Source organism: Triturus cristatus, chromosome 1_2 (assembly GCF_964204655.1).
Source record: "Triturus cristatus chromosome 1_2, aTriCri1.1, whole genome shotgun sequence".
Classification (NCBI taxonomy): domain Eukaryota; kingdom Metazoa; phylum Chordata; class Amphibia; order Caudata; family Salamandridae; genus Triturus; species Triturus cristatus.
This window is the reverse complement of record NC_140580.1, coordinates 68,473,935-68,488,858: the sequence shown is the minus strand read 5'-3', so window position 1 is coordinate 68,488,858 and position 14,924 is coordinate 68,473,935. Positions and strand designations below refer to the sequence as shown.

Below are 14,924 nucleotides of genomic sequence, written 5' to 3'. Positions count from 1 at the left end.
CACAGCCCTTACAAAAACTATTTGGTTGTTGACAGACGTAATAAAGCACTCAATCTTTCCTATGGATGAATAAATGCTGTCTGTAGTTGGAATTTTTTAACCGGTTTGCATAATTAAAGGAAACAATGAATTCGTGGGAAATACACAATTGTATGTGTTCTTCTGGAATACAATTCATTTTGTGGTATTGTAAAAATACATTTTCTTTTGTCTAGTATCTGGCTGACTAATAAAACTACGTATCTCGTATAAGTAGAATAGTATTTGAATACTCAAAGCCCAACGAGATGGCATTGCACCAATACAATACTCCAGTAGATGGCACTACAGGTTCATACACTAACGTCCTCACAAGCTCAAAGTCACATTATTAACCAAACAATATAATAATCACAGTCAACATCACAAACCCTTTGGCAGCCAACCACCCACCAACATGGTAAAAAAAAATAATCACCCAACGGGTATGCTGAAAAATATCCATCAATTAACCAACTAGATGAAGAGAGAACAATTACATTCCATCTCTTTGGCGGGAAAAGGGAGGCTCCAAGGCCCAGTGTCACTTTCAGACTAAAGGAGGGTCTGAACTGGTTCAAGAGTAGGAAGTAAGAGATTGTTGAATTACATCTGGGACCTCAGATGGTCACCGGGTAGTTACCGCCCCAAAGACACCTTACATCTCTCCAACAGGGCCAACTGGGTACCAATCATGACCGAGGACACCGCCACGACCATGAAAGGCATCCACTCGGGGGCCCCCACTGACCCCTGCCCCCCGCACAGCTACCACAGAGCCGCTCACACCATCGCACCTGAACTGCAACCACCATCAACACCACCTTGAAAACAGGCACCTTCCCAGGCGACTGGATGCACACTGAAGTCAGACCCCTGCTCATAAAACCCACGGCTGGCCCCACCGACCTCAAAAACTACCAGCCCATCTTGCTTCTCCCCTTCGGAGCCGAAGTGGCAGAGAAAATAGTCAGCAGGGAACTGACACGATTCATCGAAGAGCACACCGTCCTCGACCTGTCCCAATCCAGATTCCGAAGAAACCACAGCACCGAGACCGCCCTACTTGCCGCCACGGACAACATCCGCACCCTCCTGGACCAAGGCCACTCCACAGCCCTCATCCTCCTCGACCTGTCTGTGGCCTTCGACACCGTCTCTCACCGGACACTAGTCGCCAGATTACACGACGCCGGCATACAAGGAACTGCCCTAGACTGGATCTGCTCGTTCCTCACCGGAAGAAGTCAACGAATCAGACTACTGCCCTTCCTCTCTGCCCCTACGGAAATCACCTGAGGAGTCCCACAGGGGTCATCTCAGAGCCCAACACTCTTCAACATCTACATGGCTCCCCTCGCTGCCATCGTCCGACAACACGGCCTTAACATCGTGTCCTACGCGGACGACACCCAGCTCATCCTCTCCCTCACCAAAGACCCTGCCACCGCAAAACTCAACTTCCAGAGAGGAATGCAAGAAGTTACAGTCTGGATGACCAACAGCTGCCTAAAACTCAACGCTGAGAAGACAGAAGTCCTCATCCTCAGAACCACCCCCTCAGCATGGGAAAACACCTGGTGGCCTACAGCCCTCGGAAGCCCCCCTACACCCTCACGCCATGCCAAAAACCTCGGCATCATACTCGACTAATCGCTCACCATGGACCGACAGATCAATGCCGTCACCTCCAGCTGCTTCAACACCTGCCGCATCCTCCGCAAGACCTTCAAATGGATCCCCAGAGTCCAAGAAGACAGTCACCCACGCACTGATCACCAGCAGACTGGACTATGTCAACGCACTCTACGCCGGCATCAACAAATCCCTACTCCGCAAGCTTCAAACAATACTGAACTCTGGCATCCCCCGGCACGAGCACATCAGCCAACACCTCCGTAGACTCCACTGGCTCCCCGTGGAGAAGAAAATCACCTACAAAATCCTCACACATGCCTACAAATGCCTACACAACAACGGACCCAAGTATCTCAAAGACAGAATAAACTTCCATGTACCCAATAGAAACCTGCACTCGTCCAACCTTGCACTGGCTGAAACCCCGCGCATCCACAAAGCCAGAGCAGGCGGAAGATCGTTCGCTCACATCGCAGCCAAGACCTGGAAGACCGGCAGACATCAGACATGCCCCCTCCCTGAACACCTTCAGGAAGACCCTCAAGACGTGGCTCTTCGGCAGAACGGAGTCGCGTATTCCACCTCCCCTACCCCCCCTCAGCGCCTTGAGACCCTCATGGGTGAGTAGTGCGCTTATAATTCCCTGATTGATTGATTGAGAGTTCAGCCTCCTATTCCTCAGAGGTAGTGGACATTCCTTCAAAGTTTCTTCTACGTGCAGCTTTAAGCCGGGAGAGCTGGCTCGATTGTCTCTATCATGGACCCCTGCTACCTTGGGGAGAGATTCACACTTAGTGGTTGGTGTATATGGGCACAGGGTTGATTGGTAGGCCTGGGCTGGTTTAGTGGACATGGTGGACCCTTTGTTCGAAGGCAGGTGAAAGCGAAACAGATCACAGAGGGATGGAGAGAGATACACAGGAGGGAAAGATGGCCAGGTGAAGGGCAGTGAAGGGCAAGCGATAGGGTGGTAATGGACAGGGAGTGGCTTGATGGTCTTACCCTCTGGTGGGGGACCACCGGGGATGGGGGTTCTTCAAACGAGTGTTCCGTAAAGGTGATGGGCTTTCCGAGATCCGGTGTTAAGGTTGATCTGTACATCATGAATCCTTTTGATGCCAGGAGCCAGAAGGCCTTGTGTGGATACTGTGAAGGAGAAGGAAGGCAGAGGAAGGTTTGAGGAAGAAAGGGAGCAGAGATAAAAGACGGAGTGGCTCATAGGTTCCTTCGGGAGCAGAGAGGGCAGGCTTGTGGTAGTAGACAGATTCATCCTGAAAAAGGGGATTGGGGTTCTTAGGGCGGGAAGGTTTTTATTCCAGGCAGCATTAGAAGTCTGTTATAGCACTCCCAGAACCAGACAGAATAATGTATAGATGATTCAATCAATCAATCATTTAGGGGTTTATATAGCGTGCTACTCACCCGTGAGGGTCTCAAGGCGCTGGGAGTTGGAGGGGGAGTGGCTCCAGATCAGTTGAAGAGCCAGGTCTTGAGGTCCTTCCTGAACGTGTGCAGGGTCGGGGAGAGTCTAATGTTCACAGGGAGCTTGTTCCAGGTCTTGGCTGCGATGTAGGAGAAAGCTCTCCCGCTGGTTCTATTTCTGTGGATGCGGGAGACCCCTGCCAGGGTGAGGTCAGCGGAGCGGAGGTTCCTCTTGGGTACGTGGAAGGATATTCTCTCATTGAGGTATTTGGTTCCGATGTTTTTGAGGGATTTGTAAGCGTGGGTGAGGAGTTTGAAGGTGACCCTCTTCTCGACAGGGAACCAGTGGAGGACTCGTAGGTGTTGGGTCATGTGCTCGTGATGCGGTGTCCCGAGGGCCAGTCTGGCTGCGGCGTTCTGGATGGTTGGAGCTTGTGTAGAAGAGTTCTTTGATGTCTGCAGGTATATTATCTGCAAATTGAGTGTAAGGAGAAGAGGTGTGCCGTTTTCAGATCAGTGTATGTATAGGTCAGTTTCTACAGCGTGTACATTCTGGCAAGATCACCTTGAATTAGCAGCTCGACCACTGGTGGCCCTCTGCTATTGATGCTACCACGGTCCACATAGAAGGATTACAAATACCAGTGCCCCCTTCAGCAGAGCGGCACAGATGTGCCACTGAACCAGCCCCTCTCTCAGAGTGTGGCTATCTTTGAGGGGCCTCATGGGCCTCACCCCTGGAGGGCTTGGACAATCGTGCCCAGCAGGGTGGATCCCGCATGTCCGTTTTTCTTCCCTTAAGTTCACCATGGCTAAAAGAAGAGCAAAACATGCTTTGATAGTCACTTACCCAGCTCTCATCAGTGCAGATTTATTAGGATATGTATGACTGCGAGGACTGCATTAATTTTACTTGAGTTTTTTATTCTTGTGCCTTTATCTCAAAGGACAATCAGAGCTGCCTATTCTCTCAGAAGACACGTGAGATTAACTAGTTTTTCTCTGAATATTCTTACTGTTCAGTTACAAAATCGACATGCAGCTACCAAACAATATGTAAAACGAAAGGTCTTAACACACAAGGCCAGTACACCTGCTTTAACTCATTATAGGACTTACAACCACAAGCATTCCCTCCCCGTCATTAACAACCCAACGCATCATTTCAGCCCCACCTGTACATGGTCATAATCAGACAGCACACACAACACACCACAGCAACAGACATCCTCTGTACCCATTCATGAAACAAACATAATCAGTCCCTCAGGCACACATTGCAGCAGAAGATACAAATCTGGGATGTGGGGCATGGAGAAATAGCACAAGTGTCTACTGCTTTGTCCGTTGATGAACACGATTTGTCTGCATTTCAGTTCAGTTTTTAGATGGACTACACAGTCCATATGCTCCATAAAGTAATTTACAGAGTACATTTTGGGCCAAGATAAAAGAGATATCAATCTAACTTCCCCAGAAGTCGAGCTTGGGACAACACTCACTCTTCAAGCATCAGAAGCTCCAATGGACACTCATGGAGAGGTACCGCTGTCCCGCCTCTCTCCCTTCCTTGCATTCTTCAACTCTCCTGGCACGCACGGATCTTCATTCTCTTGTAAGGGATCTGAAATCCTTCCGTAAATTCTTCTTCCAATTTTGCAGCACTGTTCGCATCTAGGTGGGCCAGGGGTTACCTCATTATAGCCTGACTGCTTAGAGAGGATCGCCCTAACCTCCTTCCTGAACGCTCCACTGGTCACCCTTCTGCCCTGCTGTGTTCCTGCGCCAGTTCATGTCTATCGTTGCATTCGGATGGTTAATTTGTGAAGGTACAAGGGTTAAACACCAGGACTGCTCCTCCAGCTGGCGATTAGAGATAGAGTGGATGTGGAGTGGATGTGGATGTGGGCCTCCCTGGCCACTGGCCATGTGCTGGTATTCAACTGGCCTGGTTGGTGCCCTCAAATCTGCCACAGATCTAGAACCAACCTCCTCCAATCGATGAATCCCCCCCACCCACAAACGACCTTGATTAATACTAAAGGCAGGCCACCCCTTCACAATTGATGTGGACTTGTTTTAGCACTTTAAAACATGTAAAGATCAACTCTAGAAGTGATCGAGAATACTAGCATATACTGCACGAGCTAACATCCACTCACTTGTTGTGTTCGATACCCTAGGTCTGTCCTCAGCTCCCGCTCATCTTGCTTCCATCCCTCGTCATTCCTGATCTCCACATCCAACAACTAGAAAATGTCAACCAACTCCATATTTGTGTGAATCAATAGTCAGGAACACTGGGTCGACAAACTCCACAAGTATGAGAGCCTCTACTTATTTATCTGCCCCATTTCTCTTCAACGTCCTTTGTGTCTGTGCTCATGTCCATTTTGCTAATTATGTCTTATGTTCCTGTCATAAAAGTTGCTTCTATCTCTTTAAGTGTCTAAATAATGCAAACCTCCTCCCCTGATTTGTGTTACTTTCCTTTTCATTTACCTGTCCTGCACTGAACGTTGAACCTGTCCTTGCATTCCTCATTCCTCATTTGTCCTCCATCGTTCTTTTGCTCACAGTCACTAAAAGAAGGATACAGCAAAAGAGCACACAAGCATAGCTGCAGAAACTGGGGGTATTGATCCATAGATAAACAACCTCACAGTCTGGTGGGAGTGGTGCATTCACCGCACTGACATTTAAGTACAAATCCTATATAGCAAGCACCTCAGACTAGGGATATTTATGGATAGGGTCAACAAGAGTTCACCAGACAGTGGGGCCTATGGCACTCAGCAATCTGCTATGAAGTATGTACCAAAATAGTCCAGCTCCCTAGCAGCACCTGTAGGGCTCAGGTGCGCCCTGACGTTTGCCTTTCGAAGCAAGATCCTGCTGTTATGCTGACTTTTTAAAATACTGTTATCTGGTGATTATAGCAAATGAAAGGAGTCTGAAGTTCATTATTGGTTCATTTGTGGTTGAGGACAAAAGTGTCCCAGTTAGAAATTGCTGACATATGGTACAATACTCCATCAAGACTGACACTTAAATCAACATAGAAGTCTCAGGTCTTATTACTTAGCCAGGCAGAAGATGTGGTGGAGCTCACTAAGAATAGGTTTGCATCCTTACTCCTGGGGTCCTACAATTCTTGGCTCCCGCAGTTCTATTTGCAAGCGAATATCAAGAGAGCTGTGAGGTTATCAGTCATGCGCACAGATTGTCAGGGTCCTCAGTCTCAGCTTGTCATGGTACTCAGTCTCAGATTGTCATGGTCCTCAGTCCCAGATTGTCATGGTCCTCAGTCCCAGATTGTCATGGTCCTCAGTCTCAGATTGTCATGGTCCTCAGTCCAGGATTGCCATGGTCCTCAGTCTCAGAGTGTCATGGTCCTCAGTCTCAGATTGTCATGGTCCTCAGTCCAGGATTGTCATGGTCCTCAGTCTCAGATTGTCGTGGCCCTCAGTCTCAGATTGTCATGGTCCTCTGTCCAGGATTGTCATGGTCCTCAGTCTCAGATTGTCATGGTCCTCAGTCTCAGATTGCCATGGCCCTCAGTCCAGGATTGTCATGGTCCTCAGTCTCAGATTGTCATGGTCCTCAGTCTCAGATTGTCATGGTCCTCAGTCTCAGATTGTCATGGTCCTCAGTCTCAGATTGTCCTGGTCCTCAGTCCAGGATTGTCATGGTCCTCAGTCTCAGATTGTCATGGTCCTCAGTCTCAGATTGTCATGGGCCTCAGTCTCAGATTGTCACGGACCTCAGTCTCAGATTGTCATGGTCCTCAGTCCAGGATTGTCATGGTCCTCAGTCCAGGATTGTCATGGTCCTCAGTCTCAGATTGTCATGGTCCTCAGTCTCAGATTGTCACGGTCCTCAGTCTCAGATTGTCATGGACCTCAGTCTCAGATTGTAATGGACCTCAGTCTCAGATTGTCATGGTCCTCAGTCCAGGATTGTCATGGTCCTCAGTCCAGGATTGTCATGGTCCTCAGTGTCAGATTGTCATGGTCCTCAGCCTCAGATTGTCATGGTCCTCAGTCTCAGATTGTCACAGTCCTCAGTCTCAGATTGTCATGGACCTCAGTCTCAGTTTGTCATGGTCCTCAGTCCAGGATTGTCATGGTCCTCAGTCCAGGATTGTCATGGTCCTCAGTGTCAGATTGTCATGGACCTCAGTCTCAGATTGTCATGGACCTCAGTCTCAGATTGTCATGGTCCTCAGTCCAGAATTGTCATGGTCCTCAGTCCAGGATTGTCATGGTCCTCAGTCTCAGATTGTCATGGTCCTCAGTCTCAGATTGTCACGGTCCTCAGTCTCAGATTGTCATGGACCTCAGTCTCAGATTGTCATGGTCCTCAGTCCAGGATTGTCATGGTCCTCAGTCCAGGATTGTCATGGTCCTCAGTCTCAGATTGTCATGGTCCTCAGTCTCAGATTGTCATGGACCTCAGGCCGGTATGCCTCTTGAGGTTGCAGGCTGTGCTCTTATAAACACCAATCTTTTATTAATCTTTTATGTTGCTGTCCAGCAGTGAGCACTGAACGGAATCTTTACATTAAACAGATTATGCTTTTTAATAAATTAAAGACCTGTAAGGTAGCAGCATCACACTGTTTGAACTCTAAGAACATTCCTGAACTTTGTCGTTATGCAAAATCCCTACATGCTGTTTAAAAAATAAATTGCGTCTTGAAGGATAGGAGCCTTTTAACTTAATTGTTATTTTATTACCCTACATTAGACGAATGATTGGTTTTATGGACTGTAGTGTATGTGGTTATACCTAACTAGTTAGGCGTTGGCATAAAGTACGCAGCACGAGACACTTTATTGGTTTTACTAGATGAAGTTTGATTTTAAGCCTTACCTGTTATTTAATCCCTTAGTTTATTGTATGTTAGATGAAGGGGCGAGCTTTTGAATTGTAGGCACTGCTGCTGTACTCAGCTAGTTAAATGTAGGCTTAAAGCACACAGCACTAGCCACTTCATGTTCTTGTTCTTTGTGATACTGCCTTATTTAAAAACCCCATTAGTTTGGCTATTCGTGTCCCTATTGGATCTTTCATTGTGTGGGAACTTTATGATTCTAGGATTAATGGTTCATGTTTATCGAACTTTTCGGTCTATTCACTTAACCTGAGTGTTACATGCGTATGTTGTCGCTTGGTTGGTTTATTGATTTGTAATGATTTTAAGTAATCAAACAAATAAAGTTCATCATTCATTCATTGGGGCACCAGCATCTATTATTTTACAAGTTAGACACTGAAGACAAGGAAGTGATCTATGTAAGGGAATTGCTCTGCCAACTCTCCAAAATCAAACTAAGGTGTAGGAGTCACATGTCCTTCATAGCTCATTGTGCTATATTAAAAACATTGCAATTAATGAACTGCAAGCTTCAAAAGGATCTCTCTGTAAAAAGGAGTAACCTACTTACCTACCTACCTACATAAATCAAAAATACCACTTATTTTTTTCTGAGATTTACGGGGCAAATAAAGGTCTCTGCTGCAGGTGTCTTCACCCCATATTATATTTAAAAAGTGGGCTTTGCATTCAATCAAGAAGAATAGATTCAATGACATGATTATCCTTGGTGCTAATTTCTTTGTATAAGAGTTTAAAAAATAAATGTATACGTTGAAGCCCAGATTTTTGGGTCAGGGTTGTGTCACTTTTTTGGCACAACCCTCATGCAAAATCATGTTTGTTAAATATTGTAGGGCGTTTTTATGTCCTCATGACAGACCTGCTAAACACGATGGACCTGCTAAGTGTGTGAGGTCTTAGGATCTGATGTCACATCATGTGATGTCACTTCCTGTGAGGGCATGAGTTGTGATGCCACTTTCTGTGTTGCCACGTGTGTTCATGTGCCATGATGTCATGCACCATGTTGTCACTTGCAGACTGCTTAACTTGGTTAGTCTCCCCACTTTAAAAAAAAAGATTTTTGCTCTGAAACAACTGTATACGCACCGGCATTACATCATTGAGGGAGGTGCTGTAGGCGCAGGCACGCAAGGAGTACTGCTGCAAGCAATTTTCAAACAGCTGCAGTGACTCCACAACCTTCTCATGGAAGTCTTCGACCGATTTATTTGCAAGTGCAAAGTACAAATAATCAGAGTATAACCTACGAAAAACAAGAAACAGAAAGAGGTCAACTGTGCAGACCATAATACACAAGTAGCGCCAGGCTCATACGGCATCACTCGGGGCAGAACTACTCATGACACTCTAACATTTGCAGAAAATACCAATTTATTTGGAAGTAAGCAGAGTTCACAATATAAGTCAACTTTCGGCTTAGTGGCACACCACCTCTACCTTCTTTAGTGACAAACACCCAAAGGAGGATTTTCTTTTTGAAAATAAAAAATAAAATACCACCTTACCATGGGCATACTCTCCCATAGGGAGGGGAGCATTTAGTAGTTTTCATTGTCCCTTTAAACCAGGGTTTCCTGGTTGAGAAGGGTAGGGAAAATTGACCTCTAATTCCAGCCATCTAAACAAAATGCACACTAATTTTATACATTTCTAGAACATATTACACTCCATAAATTTGGTTGTCAAGATTGTAGCAGGAAATAAGGGACGAAGCAGGAAAGGAAGGCAGGAGACTATTGAGTAGTCGTGACTCAGAGTTGAGGTGGTAAGAATGAAAAGAGAAATAAAAAGGCTTCTGTCTTTCAAAATAAGTTATCAAAGCATGGGAAAGCCACAGGCAGAAGATTTATTAATCTGTTGGCTGCCCGTGGTCCACTCATAAGAGGGCGGCTGCCTTAGTGCCACATGAGGGCACCCAAGACAGTCTAGTGTTTGGTACCCCCCCTTGAGGCTTACCCGGTGTAAGTGCAAGGGTGGGGTGGGAGAAGTGTTCTAACTTGCTATTTTGTGTTGCAGGCGGAGTTACAGGGTGATCCAGAGGCTGTAAAGTACAGAGGGGTACCTTCTGCAGGAGCACAACAAGGGTGCAAAGGCCAAATATCCCCAGGGACGTCCTCGCGATGTACCCTGGAGGAGCGACGGCGCCCCGTTAGTCCTACGGGCGGTTGTGGACCTGAGCAACCGGGGGTTGCCTGGAACGCTCCGCCCCTTCGGGGGCATGAGTAAGGGGGTGGACTGGCGGTCCACCGGTAGGAAGGGTTAGCCCCTCCCCCAAAATTGGTAAGCAAAGGTTGGCGACGGCCACAGTGTAATTTGGCTCATCAGGTGGGCAGGCGGCGGAGGGGTTGCCTGCCCTTAGATCCCTGTAAGATAACCCACCATGTTGGCATATTTGTTATGCAAAAAAACCTGCAGCAATTGTCTCCACAAACAAGGTGTCAGTGGTTTATTTCCAAACTATATTGCTATATGTGGGATGGGGAGTGTTGCTGATACTGGCACTAATTTCTATGACACACTTGTAAGAAAAGACGGCAGTGTCCCTGCACAAAAAGAATGGTTTCCTGGGTCTGCGGATGCTCTGACCTGACTTCCTGAAGCACTGCACGATGGGAGGGAACGTCCTTCTTGCATGTCAATCACCAGTACAACAGACACCTGAACTTGGGGACTGGTGTTTTTACGACTGTTGAAACAGCTAAGCCAAGGACTAATCCTCATTCGTTGGTTTTGGATACTACCCAGTATTTGTCTTTTGAATAACTACTTTACAGCCTCGAAGCTATTCTCTAAGACCTCGAGGTCTGGTTTTGGGGTACCTTTGCCGGGAAGCACGGCAGCACTTTCAGGCGGGGGTATTACCGCTCCAGATAAGACTCGGGAAGGGGTAAGATATTGTTGAGAGAAACTAAAGGTGCTTCCTTTGGGGCATATTTACAACAACCGGCGATAATTATCGCAAAGCGCATTTAGCGCTAGGATAATTATCGCCGGCTAGCGCGGATTTTTATCGCTGAGATAGCGTGCTATTAGCAACGCTTATCTCAATAGCGATAAAAATCCTCACGCTAACTGGCTAACGTGAGATTATCGCTGGAAACCCAGGCAAGGTTTCACGCGTTAGCGTGGCCTTGCTAATATAGCGATAAAATTATCGCCGCTTTTCGGCCGAAAACGGCCGCTAAAGCGGCGATAATTTATTATCGCCTCGTTGTAAATATGCCCCCTAGTTTGTCAGACTCCTGCAGCCGCTGTATTTTAGGCCCCTGTGTCAAGATAGTGTATCCTGCTTTCTTGGCCTCGCCAACAGCATGGTGGGCCCTGCACTATGGAGTCCTGTCTGTGTGGAGGGGCGCCATGCCACGACTGTTCAAGACTTCACCCTCCCTCCCGTGGGTGGTGCTGGGCTCATCTGTCCCAATTAGCCCCCCTCGCCCTGCTGCTTCTAACACGGACACGACAGTAGCAGCTGCCTTGGATTCTAAGGCCAGGATCCCAGGTTTACAAATGGCTCTCTTCATAGCCCCAATCCCAGCGCCTCAAAGGCCATTGTCACAAGAGCGCTGCTCACGTTGCGTCACAGAGAAAGAGACGCCTGGACGCAATGGCACCGGCCCTTTTTTGGAAACACTATTATGAAAGTTTAGAGTGCAGAGAAATACATTTTCGTTGGCGTCTCTTTATCCATCGGAAGGCAGACACAGTGCCCTAGTACAGCAGAACGTACTGAAACCATTTTCAAACACATAAGGGTTGTCACGCACAGGTCCGGCACTAGAAGGGTGGGGGTAGTTGGGGTGGTCAGAGGATGTATTATGACTCAGAACCTGTACTCTTTCAGCAGAATGTGTTAATAGACTGGTTTTTTAAGGTAAGAAAGCCTATCTTCTACAACAATAAAGAGGCAGTTTACGAGGACACGCAACTAGATGGCGCCATAGGCCATGTTTTCTCTTTCACTGGAGAGCATCTTATATTACTACTTAGAAGCAGGCTTTTACAGCACCAGGTAAATAAGCAATAAGCGACAATGGCCCTGCATTAGGTTTTTCCCACATGCCTCGCAAAGATTTCTCACAAGTCTGTCATGTCATGCTTCTGAGGAGATTTTAGATGTGAGGGGGCAGATTTACAAGCCCCTTGCGTGACTTTTGTGCTGCAGTTGCGTTGCGTCACTTTTTTGATGCAACAGCGGCGCAAACAATGCGGCCTATTTACGTGACGCATCTAGGGAGATGCGTCACGTTGTAAAGCCCTGCTTCACATTATACCTCCGTCAGGTATAATGTACGCAGGGTGGGCGTTCCCACGCAGGAAGGCCTCGTAAAAGTGACTCAGTTTAATCTACAAGATTTCACTGCGCCACTTTTAGGACGCCACTGCGTCAAAACCTTACGCCTGCTTCAAGCAGGCGTAAGTAGTGATGCAGCGTAGTGGGAATAGGCCACAACACACATTGCTGGAGTTGCGTCATGCTTGCGACACAACTCCAGTAAATGCGTGACTTTTTTCCGCCAACAGATGCGTCCAAATTTCTGACGCATCTGTCAATCCTTGCGCCATAGTGCGCCGTATTGTAAATACGGCGCATCTATGGTGGCACAAGGGTTTCTAAGGGTGGCGCAGGGAAAGTGACGCATCTGTACAGATGCGTCACTTTCTTGTAAATCTGCCCCGAGGTTTTTATAAGCAAGGTAGTGAGCGGCTTTCTCGTACACTAAACACACGACCCCCCATGCATCACATATACACAAGAGGAATATTTTGAATCAAGTGCTGAGTTAGGACTGGTACCTCGCGACGGCTATCCGTGAATATTACATGATTCATAGAACACGATGCCTCCACCTTTAGGAATTATAAATACTGAAACGTAACTACTCCTTAAGTGCTATATTCGCGGAACTGTCTAAAGAATACCAGGGTTGTTGCTTTGAAGATTGATAATGCGCACTTTACACTCCTCGGTCACCGGGTAATCCAGTGACAGGCTACGCACTGCAATACTTTTCATAGTGAGGCCCCACGAAGGCCTGGAAATGGACAACAGGGGTCTTCGGTGCCCACCCCCCTACTCAGAGCTGCTGCACTGAACTGCATAACTTAGCTCAGTGAACTCAAGCTGCTGCTTTTTAAATCTCGAATTATTTCTCTCTCCAGGAGCAATATAGGGAGAGCAGGGTATTCAGAAAAGAAGGGTGTTATGTCCTTCTTATCTCCCTGTGAGAGAATCTGAAGTCCCCAGGCATGTGAGAGCGCTCACGCTCTCGCCCTTACAGCGCTCCGTTGTCGCATCACCACGTGTGCTCCGAGCAATGGCCCCTACCACCTGCTCCCGGTACATTATCACTTCGCAGGACACTTCGCGTGCATCAAGACACATAGGGGCACAAGTCCTAAAAAAAGAAGTGGGGGGACGCTGACGTCACGACAGGAAGTGACATCACGAAAGGTGGCTTGCACCATCAGACTCATTGCCTCCCCTCGCTCACCCCTTAGATGCGATTGCATCAGAGAAGCCAGCGCGTGAGCAATGTTCTGAATGAGCTCCGATCTCGCCCCAGAGAGGCCAAAGAGGGAATGTGTGGCTCCATTTGCTCCAGTTATCGAGCTCCCGGCAAAATAAGTGGGGGGACGCCGTCCATCTGCGTGGTTCCCCGACTCGAGCCCTGGGGGCATATTTATCAGGGGATTGAGCTACCAGAACGTCACTTTTTTTTATATTCCGGTGGTGCAATGCCCTGCACTATATTTACAAAGTGGCGTTAAGCCACTTTTTCTGGCTTAACGGCACTTTGTAAACGTGAAAGGGGCGTGCAATGGGTTTTGCTGTGGGTGTTCCACTGCAACACCTATTGCTTTCTGACGCTGCCCCAGAGTGTCAAAACCTAACGCCATGCAGTAGCAGGTGTGAGAATGGCGCAATGAGGAGAAGCACTTTCATTTCATTTCTCCTTGTTTTTGCTTTTTCTATGTGTGCTGCATTTTGAATCACACATAGAAGTAGCAAATCACCCTTATTGATTGTTAGTGTGCAGGAAAGGACACCTTCCTGCACATAAACAATCATTCTCTGCAATGCAAGCACCCTTCCACTATGGCACAAGGGGGTCTGTGTTGGCGCTAAGCAGCTATTTATAGTGCCAGCACGAGGGAAAACACAGGGGTATGCCGTATTGTTTGAAATGGTGCAGCGTGGCACCGCAAAATTTGCCGCAGCTCCACGCTCCGTCATTTGCTTGGACATATGCCCCTTAGTGAGCCTGTAGATACTTTAATTGCCGATCTATATCAGAAGATGCTTGATTTGTGTGAATGGTTTATACGTCATGTATCACCTTTTTGGAGTTTGATTCTAAACCCCCCTCTTCTAAGTCAGCCCATCTTAAAAGATATAACTCACCCAGAGATTGAGTCCATAGAGTGTGATTGCTATTCATGCTGTATTTGAGTTCCAATCCCTTCACCACCTCCTGGGGTAAGATTTGACTACTCATTGTTGCAACTTTTGAGAAACAAGTGTAAAAGACAAATAACTCTGGTGTCCAAATGGAATAAAGGAGTCTTAAGCTTTGAAACACGAAAGATAAATGTCAGTCATTACCATGCACACTGCCCAGTAGCCACTTACGTCAATAGCACCTGGTACCCTGGGTATGTTTTAGCCATGGAACTAGAGTACTTGGCATCTAGTAACATTTTCTTCCTTCTAAACATGCTGGAAATATACCCTGTGTTTTAAAGCTGCGCAGGGCCCACCACAAAGTTACATTTCCCTTGGAAGGGCAGCCTTTGGCCTTGCGATCAGAATCACTGCCATCCCAGTTGCGATCTATTGGACTAGTTGGAAACGTAAAACCAGGATACACAGTTTTTAATTCCGAACTCCCATTTGGCCAAATTCTGTGCTCTTGGGCACCTTCTGACAGTATTGATGTTC

General features: G+C 47.2%; 1 protein-coding gene across 1 annotated transcript in view; it reads right to left on the bottom strand.

Moving 5' to 3' along the window:
• CHST15 (carbohydrate sulfotransferase 15) overlaps nt 1-14,924 on the bottom strand; it is a 525,836-nt gene that overhangs the window by 100,882 nt on the left and 410,030 nt on the right. Inside the window, exon 7 of the mRNA XM_085601655.1 lies at nt 9,071-9,227. Within this exon, the coding sequence (XP_085457781.1) occupies nt 9,071-9,227 (157 nt within the window). The remainder of the gene's footprint in view (nt 1-9,070; nt 9,228-14,924) is intronic.